The sequence below is a fragment of the Leptosomus discolor genome, chromosome 1 (genome assembly GCF_034619465.1).
Source record: "Leptosomus discolor isolate bLepDis1 chromosome 1, bLepDis1.hap2, whole genome shotgun sequence".
NCBI lineage: Eukaryota > Metazoa > Chordata > Aves > Leptosomiformes > Leptosomidae > Leptosomus > Leptosomus discolor.
This window is the reverse complement of record NC_141391.1, coordinates 214327123-214343207: the sequence shown is the minus strand read 5'-3', so window position 1 is coordinate 214343207 and position 16085 is coordinate 214327123. Positions and strand designations below refer to the sequence as shown.

The following is a 16085-nucleotide window of genomic DNA, read 5'->3' as shown; positions in this document are numbered from 1 at the left end:
TTTGTTTTGCTAACAGCATTTATTGCCACAACAGGTTGACATTTCAGTTATGAACATCAGTCACTGCTGGTGCTCATCATCTGGAGCTGTGGATGACTCCAAAGCCAAACATATTGGATTTTCAGCTTAACATGTCTATCCTACACTGGATCTGCAGGACCTGTACTCAGAAAAAGAATGTCGTTTCTCATCTGGGTCAGTCAGAGTTGAAAGTATCTAAATGACTTGTGAGGCTACATCCCATCCTCATCAGTGGTTTCAATACTCTCAAGGTAATTTATTAAAACTTATAAAAATCTCACTTTTTTTATTAACTATGAATCACGGAATCATAGACTCATAGCATCATAGAATCATTTTGGTTGGAAAAGACCTTTAAGATCATCAGGTCCAACCATTAGCCTAACACTACCAAGCCCACCACTATGAGATACTATGGACATCTTTGTAGACACAGAAAATTGAGGCAGAGAGTTTTCAGGGCGTATTCAAACTGCAATCAGTCAGGCAGTACCATTTTCCAATGTGCAGGGCCCACTCCTTGTTTGGTCTTTTTTTTTAAGTCATGACCTCTCCTTTGCAGTACCACAGGTAACATGGTATGGCAGCACCTGGTCTGGCATCTTTTGCTGGCCACTTACTTACTAGATTGTTACCATGCTTTCCAGTCGAGAGATATCGAAGAGTTTGAAGCCATAGGAATCCAACAAGAGACAAGACACTGTATTTTTCCTGTTTTACTCCTAGTTTGCAAACTGTCTGCCAAGGAGCCACTCTGACCTAGCACACAATTTACGTGTTTTTCACTTAAAAACCCATAGCCTTCCCCAGCGGTCTCACTTCATGTGCAGATCTCTTTAGTCTTTGGGTGTGATATGAGCAAGAAGGCTTTGCAGGGAGGATTTGATGACTCAGATGTTTTGCTTTCTTGATCAAGCTTGAGAGACGACAGCTGACTGGAGTACAGTGGATTTCCAAGTGAAATGCTTCTTGCCTTGGCCTTGCCCTCCCTAGGAGTATTCTTGGGGTTTACATTTGTGTTTAGGAAGGCAGGAGGTTCCTGTTGTCTGCTCTGAGTGTGACTGATCTTTTCGGCTAGAAAAGGTCAAAAGCAATAAATCCTCTCTCCTACCCAAAATAAGCTGTCCTTCTCTGTGACATATATTGACCCTTCTGAGACCCTCTGCCAATTCCTTTTTTTTTTTTGGTCTGGCTGCTAGCGATGTCCTAATCTCATCATCTTGCTTCAGATCAGAAAGAAGCTCAGCAAACCTGCTGAATTCATTGAAACCTATACACTCCTCTGAGTGGCACTCACCTGAGTACCAATGAAGACTTGATCTGGCAGAGACACAACCCATTTCTGATTGTCCATAATGGACCCCAAAAGTGTGTGTGGCATTTCAGTGACTTCCATCGCAGTGAGTTTATCACAGCAAACAGTTTTCAGCAACTGTATAGGGTGATTCCATGTAGAAAGGGTCTGTAATTGAGTTCTGAGCAAGGATAAAGCACAGGGAATCTGAGCTTCAGGTGCTTTACCCACCCTGCAGTGGGACATCTATTTTATATGCATTTTACTGGCTAGGAGGATTATGGAATACTAGAGCTTAGGCCCATTTCTATGCGAGCTGTTTGAAATATGAGACATGGTGCCAAGAGTGATCCATGCTCACAGATTGCCATTTGGACAGCAAGTTATGAGAGTTTTCCCTGTATGTCATTTATATCTAGGAATTTCCATACTGCACTAGACCAAGAGTGTGTCTGCTCCTCTTAGTCTGTCTCTAATCTTGATCAGTGCCAGATGTTTGGCAGGAAACCGTATGCCACAATGCACTATGGTACTCCCTGATAGGTGAAAAAGGCTTCCTATCTTTATGGATACGGAGCAGAGCACATTTATCGAACAGTGTGTGGATGTGCACTCAGAGTCACGATCAACAGCTTGACGTCCGAGTGGCGACCAGTGACAACTGGTGCTCCTCAAGGGTCGGTATTGGGACTGATGCTGTTTAACATCTTTGTCAGTGACATGGACAGTGGGATTGAGTGCACCCTCAGCAAGTTTGCCAATGACACCAAGCTGTGTGGTGCAGTCAACACGCTGGAGGGAAGGGAGGCCATCCAGAGGGACCTGGACAGGCTGGAGAGGTGAGCCCATGCAAACCTCATGAAGTTCAACAAGGCCAAGTGCAAGGTCCTTCACCTGGGTCAGGGCAATCCCAAGCACAGATACAGGCTGGACAATGAGTGGATCAAGAGCAGCCCTGGGGAGGAGGACTTGGGGGTCACTTGTGGATGAAAAACTGAATATGAGCCAACAATGTGTGCTTGCCGCCCAGAAAGCAAATCGCGTCCTGGACTGTGTCAAAAGCAGTGTGGCCAGCAGGTCAAGGGAGCGGATTCTCCCCCTCTGCTCTGGTCAGACCCCACCTGCAGTGCTGCATCCAGCTCTGGGGCCCCCAGCACAAGAAAGACATGGACCTGCTCAAGCAGGTCCAGAGGAGGGACATGAAAATGATCAAGGGGCTGAAACAGCTCCCCTGTGAGGACAGGCTGAGAGAGTTGGAGTTGTTCAGCCTGGAGACCAGAAGGCTCCAGGGAGACCTTATAGCGGCCTTCCAGTGCTGAAAGGGATCTACAGGAAAGGTGGGGAGGGACTCTTGATCAGGGAGGTCAGTGACAGGATAAGGGGTAACAGATTCAAATTGAAAGAGGGGAGATTTAGGTTAGATATTGTGAAGAAATTCTTCCCTGTGAGGGTGGTGAGGCACTGGCACAGGTTGCCCAGAGAAGCTGTGGCTGCCCCCTCCCTGGCAGTGTTCAAGGCCAGGCTGGATGGGGCTTGGAGCAACCTGGTCTGGTGGGAGGTGTCCCTGCCCATAGCAGAAGGGTTGGAACTGGGTGATCTTTAAGGTCCCTTCCAACCCAAACCATTCTGTGATTCTATGTACAGCAGAGGGACTAATTAGCTATATGAGGCTTGACCTGAAGCTAGTCCAAGTCACTGAGAGCCTTGATTTCACTGTGATTTGGATTAAATCGGTAGGATCACACTGAGCATTCACTTTAACTCCAGTTCACATGCTTTAAGATCTCTACCTGGCAGACATGAACAACTCCACTGATTTGCTGGCACTTAGAGTAACTGAGGATCAAGTCCCATTAGACTCTACATCCTGCTTCCAGTTCAGACTCACTCTCTTTTTTTGGTGAGGGTTTTTATCAACATGTCAACATGTAGCAATCACAGTATCCTGTGCTCCTCACTGTTAGTTTACACTAGAAGAATTATCTTTACACTGTCTGAACAGCAAGCGAAGATGGTTCTGGGTAAGAGTGGATACTCAGACCGCATTTAGTTCTTTGGCAAAACATGGATTTTCCTCCTGGAATTTCCCATGTTCTAAAATGCAGGATTTCCTATCTGCCTTGGCATGGGTGGATGGAAAAAACAATTCACTTAAAATAAGCCGTTCCCAGGAGATGTGGAGCCAGGGAAGAGCCTGCTCAAATGCTGAGCACAAGGGCTGAAGGCCCAGTTCAAAGCTCGTAAAGACAATAGGAAAAAAAAAAAATTCTGTTGAGTTGAATGGGATCAGCCCTGTATTCAGTAAGCTTAAAAGTTCTCACATGCTTATGCACAGATACAACATAGATACAGTCATCTATAGAAAATAGGACAAAAGCCACCAGCCTTTATGATAAGACTGAATTCCCACCACTGAACCTCATAGAGTTCATAATCCTAAAATCCCTTTCATAGCATGGTTTGGGTTGGAAGGGAACTTAAAGACCATCTAGTTCCAACCCCCCTGCCATGGGCAGGGACACCTTCCACTAGACCAGGTTGCTCCAAGCCCCATCCAACCTGGCCTTTCACATTGTAGCTGTTCTACCAGCTTTCATTAACCTGGAGACTGCCCTGCCCAGTGAATGAGAGATCTCTAAATAGGAATTGCTGATGGCCTGCAATGCTTAGAGACTTGCTTCTCCTTCAAACGCAGCCACCTCTGGGGTGGAATGTGCCTGCCACACAGTGAGTGCAGCAAGAGTTAAGAAGGGAAAGTAAAAAAAGGATCTTTCTAAATAAAGTCATAGTTAGAATTTACCAGAATAATTTATGCCTAATGAGCTGCTAACATTAATTTTTCTTGTTGTCTTCATGAGACGTGTCCTCTGATTTCTAATACAGTCTTGATCCTAAACAATGCTGCTTTAACTAAATGTTAAGGTTTTGTTTAATGCCTCATTTGGAGCAGAGGGAAAGTGAATGAAACACCAGCCTACACAATTATCCAAGATTGCCTTGAAGAACTCCCAATAGTTCTAATCCTGTTCTTGAGAAGTGGTTAAGGTCCCACAAGTAACAGAACCGTGGTTCATAAGATTCCTCCTTACCTTCAACTTTCCCATTGCCTTTATGCTTGCTGTTTCGAAGGGGAGGCACTTCCAGTGAAACTATGCCTGAGTTCTCCAGGATGTTCACCTCCACTCGTAACCTCCCCACCAGCTGCTGGGGCCGGATGCTGACTGTATACTCGTATTTTCCCAGTCGCCTTTGCAAAAGCTCTTCATAATGCAGTAGGAACCTGGCCTGCATCTTGCGAGGAATGAAGACAGAAGCTTTGAATGTCTCATAGCCATTCTCCCTGGAAGGAAAATCCAAAGACACCTTCACATCCCATGCACATCACACACCACCTCCTCCAGTGAATCTGGATCTTGTTGGTCCAATAAAAGTAATTCCTATCCTTGCATATGTGAAACTAGCAAGAAAGAAAACATTGTAATACTTCACAAAGCATTGGGCATGTACGAGGTTTCCACAGGAGGAAAGGTCTTAAAAGATGAGATGACTTCTTATGGAGAGGAATATGACAAACATGTATGGCATAGAGCAGGGCCAGAGGAAAGGCTGTGTCTTGGTTTCTTACACAGAAGATTTGCAAGACCCATATTGAATTCTTGACTTTGCCACTGCTAACTCATTGCCATCTCTTAAGTGCAAATTAATTCCTCTTCCCTAATATTATCTGTTTATAACTACATATTCAATGGGGAGAAATAGGACCCCTAAGGCAATTGAACCACTGGATACTTCTCTCAAAGGACTCTTCTATTCCGATTGGCCACAGTGTGCCACCAGTCACCCAGCATACAACTGACAGCCAGCTTTCTGCTCGCTAATTTGAAGCGAAATGAATTCCCACCTTTAGCCTCTATTGTCTTCAGCTGCCCTTCTGTTAAACAGAGATAACTTAAGATGATCTACGCCCTGAATATTGCACTGCAGTGTCCAGCTACCAGGCACCGATATGATGCTGGGCACTACTATTTGTGAAGGGAAAATAAACAAGCCACGTAACAAGAATGGAAATTTTAATGTCATTAAGGGGCAACTTCAGAACTCACTGATGTGAGATTTTGGTCATGCCCACAATTCAGTGAGTAATGAAAAGGATTTGAGACTTTGATTTCTCTAACACATGTAAAAAGCTTTTCTTTTTTTTTTTTTACCCTTTAGGACAGTTGGAATGGTGTCTCTGGGTCATATCAGTGGTTTAACAATGACAGGTAGTGATCATCTACAGAAGAGGATGCAACAGGGCGTGACAAGAGAAATATAGTGCTTCCACAGAAATATAGAAATCTTTCAGGTTCTGCCAGTCTGTGTCTGGATCCTGAGACAGCATCCCTTATTAAAGTTTCCTGAACGGATTTTTCCTACCATTAATTCATCTAGTCACTTTTTCAACCCATGTTAAGTTTAACATCTACAATTCACAGCGGCAAGAAACACAATTTATGTGAAGAATACCTTATTTTGGCCATTTTGAACCTGACATCTGACATAATTTCATTCCATTTTCTCTATTTTTTCTATGAAAGCCAGAAAATAAAAATTCCATATTCTCCTTCCACATATCACTCATGAGTTCAGCGCTCTGCCAGAAGTAACAAGATTTCTTTCCCTTTCATGTACATCCTGAAGCATCTTGGAAGTGAAAATGTTGTGTTACAGGGCTAGAAAAGGCTACATGCAGTTTTACATGACTTGGAGTATGGGAATGACACCAGGCAGTGCAGATAACATTCTGTTTAGAAGTTTCTTCCTATAAATCCATGGATGGGTGTGCCAAAGCAGCCAAAATAAAGATGGGAGAAGAGTATGTCGCTTCCCAGAACACAGCCAAATGCACAACACTTACCTTCCATCTGTGGGGCTTGCAGGTTTCTTGTGCCTTTCTTTGTCATCACTGTCATGTTTCTTTTCTTTCCCTGTGACCTCTCCATAATAAGTCTTGTTGCCGATGCTCCTGGAGAGACCAGAGATGCCAGCATGATCGCCCCGCACCCATATACAGTGACAGCTGTGCAGCTTGCTGTGGAAGGGTTCACAGACTGTGTCCGTGTGAATAGGCTAAGTGTGCTGCTGGTGTAACTCTCCCAGAGTCCACTGACACAGAAGCCAGATTAGAAATTTTCTGGCTGGTTATACTAGCAGAGTATATTTTTAGTTTGGGAGTTTACCCCTCTAAAATGCCAGTTCAGCAGGTAATCCCCAAAGCATAAGGATGCAAACCAGAAAGCAAAACACTTGTCAAGAATCCCAAAGAGCAATTTTTGTCTGGTCTCAGGTCTACTGTCTGTGTCACTACACATAACAATATCCAGGATGACTGGTTTCAGTTAGCTGCCCCCCTAATCAAAATGCTTCTCCTGGGGAATGAGTTACAGGGCCATGGATCCATAAAGAAACAGGTCTTCACATATATTTGAGATGGCCAATGGCAAAAGACTGGTTTTCCTCCTATTCAGTCTAAATGGAAGTCTTTCTGAAAGAGCTGGTCCCCTATCTACTATGGTCAGGTCTGAAGTTGTAGGGCCAATATTTACCCATAGGGGGGATCTGAGCATGACCAAACATAACACGTTTTTGAAACCAACAGCTTAGTTTATTCCCTAGTGAGTCATTTCAGTATGCATTTGGTTGCCCTCTGCTTGCTCTGTTAAGCACAGAGAATGACTAGCACCTCCAGCGGCAAGTCAACCTATCTGCTAGTTGGACTTGACTCTCCTCCTCCATTGACAGTATAGAGAACCTGGAACAGCAGGCACCACAGTCAGTTAGGCGAGATAACTGTTCTGTGCAAGTGTTGCTGAAACTTTAACTGGAGAGGGCTAGGAGAGGTTTTTTTGGTCCAAATCAAAGAGAGAGGAGGAGAAGGAAGTTGTTAAAAGACACTCAGATGGGAAATAGAGTCATTTTCTTCCCCATGTACTCTGAGGGCATGAATCTTGGCATCCTATCATCTGAGGACTTGATCTGTGCTTTAGGGCCATGATCAGTCTCAGATGGAGTATAGCATGTGTGTGGTTTTATTTTTCCCAAAGAAATGCAAAAAGGCCTTGATATAGCCCTACTGCAGACTAGTTTTTTGAAATCTAAAAGAGAGCTGTCTGTGGGATGGGAGTACCATTGTCCATCCGGCTGTCAGCATTACTTACTTACATGGTAAAGTTGGAGATGAAGGCTGCAGCTGGGATCTGCATCTCAAACACACCTTCACGTGCCTCAGATCCGCTGTTCACCATCGTGCACGACACCGTGGTGAAAGCATACCGAGAAATGATCGTGGATTTCACAGTGAATTCGGACATCCGAGGCCTGGTTTCCTGTAGGTATCGAAAGGTTATCTGTTAACGCTGACAGCTAGATAACTCACCCCTTCAGTGTTTCAATGGCTTTAATACTTAATATGCCTAAGCAAATAACCACCCTATGAGTGTTAGACTCCCCTATGAAAAAGAGTCAACAGCAGGCAAGGTGGGCTTGCCCTCAAAATTTCAGGTGAGCCGCAAAAAGGTAAACCAGAGACACGACACTGCCTTTGTTCACGCACATGAGCAAAGGCCACAGTCATTCTCCAATGCTTGGGAAGGATGAGAGCTCTGATTATGCCAGCCTTTATGTTGTGAAACACACTGATGAAATCCACCTGTATCCTAAATTACACCCTTCAACTCTGACCATTTGAGAGGATCAGGATCAGTTCTGTATCGCCCGGGAAGAGAAGCCCAAAATATGTCCCCATAGGGTGCAGAACTGATGTCAGAGGAACTGCCCCATGGACTGTGCACAAGAGCAGATGTAAGACTGGTTGAAAGACTGAAATCATTGTGTATGAAGCAGCATCTTCAAATTCAAACAATCAGATCTGTAAGTTATGTAAATGGAAAAAACGCTACTAATGGAGTCAACTGAGTCCTGCTTTACTGAGAATCCATCCTGGAGGTCTCAGGCAATGGATGGAAGAGATTTAGTAAGAAACACTGACACTGTGACGTCTCAAGTAAAATATTTTAAGCCTTTTACCCCACACGGGATTCTTTCCAGCAGAGAAGCAGCAGAGACTGCAATGAATGACACATGATGTAGCAATGGAAGCTGAACGCCAATTTCTGCTTCTTGGAAATGTGTTTTTGTGCGAAAGTCCTGTGTTGGAGCATTTCTCCAGTCTAAAATGTTTTTTGACAGCAATGTCTCCATGGAGCTCAACAGTTTTCTTTGTGGAAGATTTCAGTGTATTTAACTATAAGCAGCCGGTGCAAAAAAAATTCTGTACGTTGCTTTAAACAGTCAAAGACTGAACTCTCAAAAGCAGAAGAAGGCTACACAGTAAAATACGTTCCAAATACAACTTCACTAAGCCAGATACACCGAGACTCTTCCCATTGAGGTTGATAAAAAGTCACAGTCACGTAAAACTTGTGAAGACCAGAATGTGCTCTTCAGCTGCACTTCCAGGATATTTTTTTTCCGAACAAAAATGATTTTGACAAATTGCTTAACAAAGAGAGCAAGTGTTTGTATGAGCCAGTATGAAACAGGAACATTTCTGCAGCAGCTGGTGGCATCAGAAATAGTAATAAGTGAGCATCCAACTAACAAAGCTGCTGGGCTAGTGAATTCCAGGCAAAATGGCAGAATGAGAATCCACTGGAAATGAATACGAGACTGTCAATAGACTTGAAATAAACCCCCACCTGCCTACACTTTCAAGGCTTGGAAAGACTCTGACAAATGTGTCTCAAATGAACCTAATCGTGACAGCTACATTTAACAGCTGGACAATATGTGATGTGCTCTGTGTCCATGTACATCCTGCGTAGCATAGGCTCAGCTCACACGGAGCACAATGGCAAGAAATTAGCACTTCTCACTGATTTCAGACAGCTCAGTGCGATGGATCTAGACAAGAACACATCTGTGCAGATCTGGTGCCCTCTCCTCAGGCCACTAGTGGCTTTTATTCAGTAGCTGTTGATCAGAACTAGACCCCGCTGTCCTTAGGACTTTCCCTGATACCTAAGCATGGCTTTCCAGTCTCATTATCCTGAAGGTGGAGAGGATGGGGAGTTTTGATCAGAAGTAGTGCTGTAGGAATATTTCCAGATACAATGAGCTGATGTTTCATTCAGCCTTCCGTGCCACTAAGTGCCTGTGGCATAGCAAGAGATACAAAGGATTTAGTAGCAGAAGAAAGAATCTGAAACTGCAGCAAATTCTTTGGTTCCAGATACTCTGCATCCACTGCCATGTTCTGCGTTTCATCATAAGCTGTGGGTTCAAACATACTTGACAGCTCAACAGCAAAAGAGGATCAAGCCCTTTGCATTTTACTTGAGATACAAATGGTTCTGCAGTGGCAGATCTGACACTGAGACTAACACCGTGAATACAGGGATGGATTCACCTGAAGTCAGAGTCTTTAGAATGTGACAGACAGCGTGCACTTGCCCTTGTTATGACAAGAACATAAGAATGGTTGTATTGGGTGAGGACAAAAGCAACCCTGACCCTGTAGCCTATCACTGACAAGAGATCAATAGTACATGCTTAGAGGAGGGTGTAAAATCAGTCCAACCTGCAGTGATACTACTCAAAAATATTCTCTTGGTTTTCAGTAACTTGGGACTGAAGGGACTTCTGAGGTAAGAGTGGTATTTTTTCTGCATAGCAAAACTCTGTGAAATTTTCTTCTACAACTTTACGCAGCCGCTTTTTGAATCCATGTAAAGTTTAAGCATCCACAACATCTTGTAGTGAGGAATTCCACAGCTTAATGATATTTTATATGAAGAACCAAATAACTTAGGGGGTTTTGCTGAATCTACTACTTGCTGGCTTCAACTGATCTCTGTCATATCTCTCTATCCCAATGAACAAGCTCCAGCTCTGATATCCTTACAGACTGAGGAACAGCAAAAACAAATGAAAAAAAAGGCATGCAACATCTCTCCCGCTTCCTGGTGCTTAGGAGTTGCTGCTGGAGAAAGCAAACACTGAATAAGGGCATCCCATACAACTGAGGATGAAAGAAATGACTCATCTTCCCGTCCCTGGAAGGGATCTGCCATTCCTTGTGTATAGAAAATATAAACGGTGGGTGCAGAGGCAGTTTGCAAACAGGTTGCTAGGTCAGGCTTGGCGAGCAGCCCAAGTTCCAGTCTGCGATTCTTGTGCGTTCCCTGGAGCTCTTGCACAATCCGTCAGCGCCTGATGCTCTGACTTACAGCTGCGCAAATGCCTGTTTGTTTTCTCCCCTCTTTACTGAGGCGTTCAGAAGATCAGAGGCAGCACCAAGGAAAAAAAAAAACAAAACAAACTATTTGTTTAATATTGTTGTTACTGTGATTTATTATCGCTATAAAAAATAAAGCTAGGGAACGCCAAGGCAGCAGATTAGCACGCTGCTGTGAGGCAGGGTGGCTGGATGCTTTATGAAGGTGTCTTGGTTATTATGATGAACTGGGAGTTGAAATTTTCTTGCCAAATAAATGATTTTATGCTTGTTTACATCGAATGTTTGGAAAGACAGAAGAGAGCTGAAAATAAATGAAATAAACTCCATGTTTTTGCATTTATCAGTTGCTTTCATCAAAACAAATTGACCATATCTCAGAATAGAAGTAATAAACTGGTAATAAGACTGAGCGTTGCTCTCCTCTAGGCTGCTGATTCAAATCTGTCAAAGATCAAAGGGACCAGAAGCTATTAACGTGTGATGGCTGCTCAGTGTGTGAAATTAGTTCCTCCAGTTCTCAATTGGGACCCTCGATCCCTCAGAAAAGCCAGAAAAATAACTGACCATGAACACCAATTTCACCGGCTGCCTCTTTAGCCAAAGCTTTGATAAAAGCCATGCAACTCTCAGTGCAGCAATATAACCAGATCTCACAGATTTGCTGTACTTCTAAAGCTTAGGTTCCCGTGCTGAAAGAAGGATATTGGCTTCCTTGTTTCCTTCCTTTCTTCCGTGGATTTTGGACCGAGAACAACCGAGATCTTCAAATTTCAAAACAAGCTCTCCCTTTCTCTTCAAATTCAATGAGATTTCATCAGGCTTATGTGCACTGCATGGTCAGGGTTCGTAACATTGGATGTTCTGTCTCCAAATCAGGGGTTCGGAAGATGGATTGGGAAGTAGGAGAAGAACCTGTGCCTGTTGCATTAATCAAAATGAAGATTTTTTTACCTAGAATCTCACTCTACCATCACCCACCGACATAGTTCATTCCTGGGCACAAGGATGCACACACACATATATACATAGAGCAAGTGTAAGTCCCGTGAGGTAAAATAAAGACACAGCGTGATACATACCAGCCTCTGCAAAAATTTGGCCTGTCTTGGAACACGGCGTGCAACCTGCAAAGAGTTAAGGGAGTTAATGGAGTCTAGTCAACTTACAGAAGACGTGTCACTTGTTTAAATCCAGACATGGGTTTGTGTGACTGATCACCCATGGCCAGGTTCAAATGTTCCTCTGGTTAAAATTAAAACCTAAATTTCTTCTGTATTAACAGCCCCATTGATCAAAGCTCAGCAGTGGAATGCGGTTCTTGCAGGCAAGGAGGTACAGTGTGTTTTGCAAATGCTACTTGTCAAGAGACCCTCTATATGAAGACAGGGCCCTCGGCCTTTAGCCCTGGCCCTGGGCGCTAGGTCTTGACCCTGGAAGAGTATTCCCTCATAGCTTCCTACAGAGTCACACAAAGGCTCTGTGCCGCTGTCTTTGCCCCGTTGCGGTGTACGGCACACGACGAGAAGGGCGGCTAAATGGTCCGCAATGCTCATCAAATGCCACGCAGGGCCCATCTACGTCCTCAGGTAAGACAAAGCCGAAGCCCACTCCCCAGTCCAGATGTGGTCTGCAGCTGTGCAAGAGCGCTCAGCACTCACCGTGGTTCACAGGCACTGGGCAGGGAGAGGGCTGAGGGCAGGACAAGCCCAGCCACCTGCAGCCGCCCTCCGCTCAGCACGGTGTGGCTGCTTTGAGCCTGAGCAGCGACCAGGTTGACACCTAGCACTCACGTGGTGGGGCTTAGCAAGCGTAACTCCATTCTGCTGCTCGTGTGGACCTGCTTCAAGGGAGGACTTGTGTAAAGTAATGTTACGGCATCGGCTTTATTGATATTACCTCAACAGCAGATCTGTTTCTTAAGAACTCTCCACAGGTACTTTGGAGTGACAGAAAAGCACTAGTGATGTGCAAAAAGGGAATACAGATACTTAAACTCAGCCACAGATTTTATTATGAAACAAAGTGCTTCACCTATGACAATGCAATCGTCCTCATTGTATCACCCTTCACAACAACGACAACAACTCCTCTGACTTCTTCCCTGCACATGGTGTAAGTCTCAGCTTAGCAACATCTCCAAATCAAATCCCTCCCCAAAACAGAGAGAACAAGTCTCTTGTCAATGAGGGAAGCCAAGTGACTTCTTAAAGTGTCAGTGGAACTCCAGAGAGCATGGGAATGCAATGATATTTTTTCACCTGATTTGCCCTTTCTGTAGATTTACACTGAAATAACAGCAGTCTTTGCCAAAGAGATGATTTTGTGTATGTTTATAGGATACGTTGAAAAGCTTAGGAAAGTCCAATGGAGAAATTAAAGTCTCCTCCACTAGAATCTCTATTATTTCCTTCTGCCTTATTTTAGCCAACATCTTGTAAAATTAGAACCAAAGGAAAACAGCTCCCTTGGGAAATTCTAAAGGAGAGGAGAGGAGAGGAGAGGAGAGGAGAGGAGAGAGGAGAGGAGAGGAGAGGAGAGGAGAGGAGAGGAGAGGAGAGGAGAGGAGAGGAGAGGAGAGGAGAGGAGAGGAGAGGAGAGGAGAGGAGAGGAGAGGAGAGGAGAGGAGAGGAGAGGAGAGGAGAGGAGAGGAGAGGAGAGGAGAGGAGAGGAGAGGAGAGGAGAGGAATTCTCTGCAGTTTAAATTTTGGAAGAAATTTTCTGTCTGGGTCTGCTGTCTCAAGGAAGTAAAGCACCTTGGGAGCCTGCTGTGAGACACTGCAGAGTCTCCATCACTGCAGGTTCTTCAGAACAAGCCAGACATATGTCTGTGAAGTTGGTCCTGCTTGGAGCAGAGGCAGGGATGAGAGATCAGTGCTCCTCGGTGCTTGTTTTACTAAAAGATTACCTTTAGTAAATCTTACTGTCACCTGATGTCGTGTATGGAATGGTCACAATGGTTTTTACTGACTAACAGGTGAAACTGGAAATGTGGTTGCTGGTTTTATCTTTCCCCACCACACACCCATTTTATTCTCTTGCTTATTTGAGTAAGAAGGCTTTGTATGACTTGGCTCCTTCAAAAGCTACCTTCTAAAGTCTTGAGGATAACCAGTAGACACCAGTGAGCAGCTAAGGATCACCAGATTACAGTGCTGTTTGCTAGGACTTCATGACTACTGCCAAAGCACGGCTGCAGGGTTTGCGATACTGATCAATCCGTCAAAGAGTTTTGAATCAGCCAGCGTGACTAGCATCATCTAATGGAACAATTTCGAAATTAACATCAACCTGTAGCTTTAAAGCCTTCCAAAGCACTCATTAAAGCCCAATAATTGCCAGTAGTGACCTCATAGCTGTTGCCATGTGCTAGTCTTTGTGTGGTATACAGAGAATAAGCTGGGCAGTAGCAATGCAACTACCTGTGAACAGCTATCCAGAAGAACTACCTCTAGTGCAACGGTAATAACTAGGAACCATGTCAACTCCCTTAGGAGAGTGGTCAATCATTGGATAAGTCAACAAGCAATCCACACTCATTCCAAATACCATGATCCTGAAAAGTCCTGTGTCTGTACCTGTCTTTATGTAGGAAGATCCTCCCAGGACGCTACAGTTAAATGCAGCCCCATACGCTCTCCTGAATCTGTCAGAGATTTGTTTATAATGTAAGATCTTGATCTAGGGAAGAACCTGCCTGTTCTTAACCTGGCTCATGTGTTCAGTGAAGACAGACAGATGTCCTCTTCTAGATCTGGCTGTTCCAGGGCACTGGGTCACCACCTCTATTTATACATCACTGCTTTTCTGTTGGAAGTGACTGCTGCCACTGATCTGCCAGCAGCACGGCTCCTGCGAAAACACCTTTGTTTGCCTCAAGCAAGTTCAGCCAGGTTGTTTCAACGCTGTGATACTGCTGCTTGAGCTTCACAACTGATTTTCCCCCTAATTCAGATGAGTGTTCCTGGATACCTCTCCACTGGCAGGACAGGGTGGAGACATTCTCTCCCACTTGGACAGGTAGGTCTGCGAGATAGTGTTGGATTGTGGCCTAGTACCCCAACAAAGAATATGTGTTCGCAGTAATCAGGATCAACAACAAAGTTGCTGAGGTCCTCATAGATGAGAGGCATGGTTACTACTGGGCAGAGATTCTTCCCATTCCAGGTGGGATGAGCACCTGAATGACCACCTCTGAGATGGGTACAGATACGTATGAAAAGTCTCACTCAGTTACTGTATGGCAGAAGATGTCAAATACAGGCATTCAGTGACATTTCAGTCATGCTAGGGTATACCACCTGGCCTCCAGCAAGGGACAGGTCTTCCATAGGTCCCACTTTGTATCCACCAGTCCCACAGGTACCTCTCAGATCTGATCAAAATTAGATAACTGATTGATGCCCTAAGTGACCCAAGTCACCCATGACAGCTGGTATGGACCTCGAAGATGTGAGCACAGATCTGAAGCTCAGCCTTTTAAATCACAGCCTCCCAAACCACCACCCAAACTCTCTTGCTAACTTGCAAAAAGCTCGTTGCCCTTTTCGGCCCTTTTTCCCTAGAAAATCTAAGCCACAAAATGACACGACAAAGCAGCCCTCACTTGCAGAATATATTTTTTTTCTCTCTCCTGGTAAAGCAGCATTTTACAAGCCAAAACTCACGCTGATTGTTTCATCCAGCGTGAGTTAAACATCTCAGTACAGTTAAGACTGAGACCATAGACAGAAAAACTTTCCTCTGAGCCTGAAATATTCTGAATTACTCAGACTGGCGTGCGGCCAGGACACTGTGTTAACTCCCTTGTCCCTGCAAAACGCCTCGTTAGCACAGCTATGGAGATGTCACCTTCGAACCCGTCCCCTGGCAGTAGCACCCATCCCCTGGCAGTAGCACCCATCACGGGAGGGTGCCGGTGCTCTCCTAGCTTAGCCCCTCCAACAACTGCCTTGCTCGTTGCTAGCAGCCTCCCACGGAGCTGAGCCACAGCCGTGGGCACGCTGCAGGGATGGGTGCAATTAATGTGGTTTTAGCAGACTGCCCCGTGTGTCGATACTGCCAGTTTAGAGGGGGACAAGCCAGCCCCAGCCACCAGATGCTCCCGAACGACAACCGCCTTAAAACCTACTTGCTCCATGATGCTGTCGTCTGCCATCAGCTTCTCTTCCAGGTACCTCGCCATCAGCTCCGAGTCGGGCTGCCCCACCGAGGTGGAGAAGCCCCAGCAGAGCCACAGCCAAAGGATCATGGTGGAGGGGAATGGCTGGCCGGGGAGTCCTGCCCCACAGGTGAGAGGAAAGCCCGGCTGCCGGCAGCTGCTGCCTGCGCTGCCAGACGGGCTGCGAGGAGGCTGACAGGAGGCGAGATGACCCACCCTCTTCTCCTCCTTCCCAGCTCCGGACCAGCCCCTTTCCCACTCAGGGCGGCTTCCCGTGCTGCCCGGGGCTGCGGGGGATCCTCGCAGGGTTTCCATCCTGCAGCTACCCCCCG

At 45.3% G+C, this 16085-nt stretch overlaps 1 protein-coding gene across 1 annotated transcript in view; it reads right to left on the bottom strand.

Annotated features, from left to right (window-relative positions):
- ITIH5 (inter-alpha-trypsin inhibitor heavy chain 5) overlaps positions 1-15843 on the bottom strand; it is a 49130-nt gene extending 33287 nt beyond the window's left edge. The window contains exons 1-5 of the mRNA XM_086462472.1: positions 15724-15843; positions 11675-11719; positions 7520-7683; positions 6216-6323; positions 4405-4655 (exon numbers count right to left, since the gene is read on the bottom strand). Coding sequence (XP_086318598.1) covers positions 4405-4655; positions 6216-6323; positions 7520-7683; positions 11675-11719; positions 15724-15843 — 688 coding nt within the window. The remainder of the gene's footprint in view (positions 1-4404; positions 4656-6215; positions 6324-7519; positions 7684-11674; positions 11720-15723) is intronic.
- Between the last annotated feature and the right edge of the window lie 242 nt (positions 15844-16085).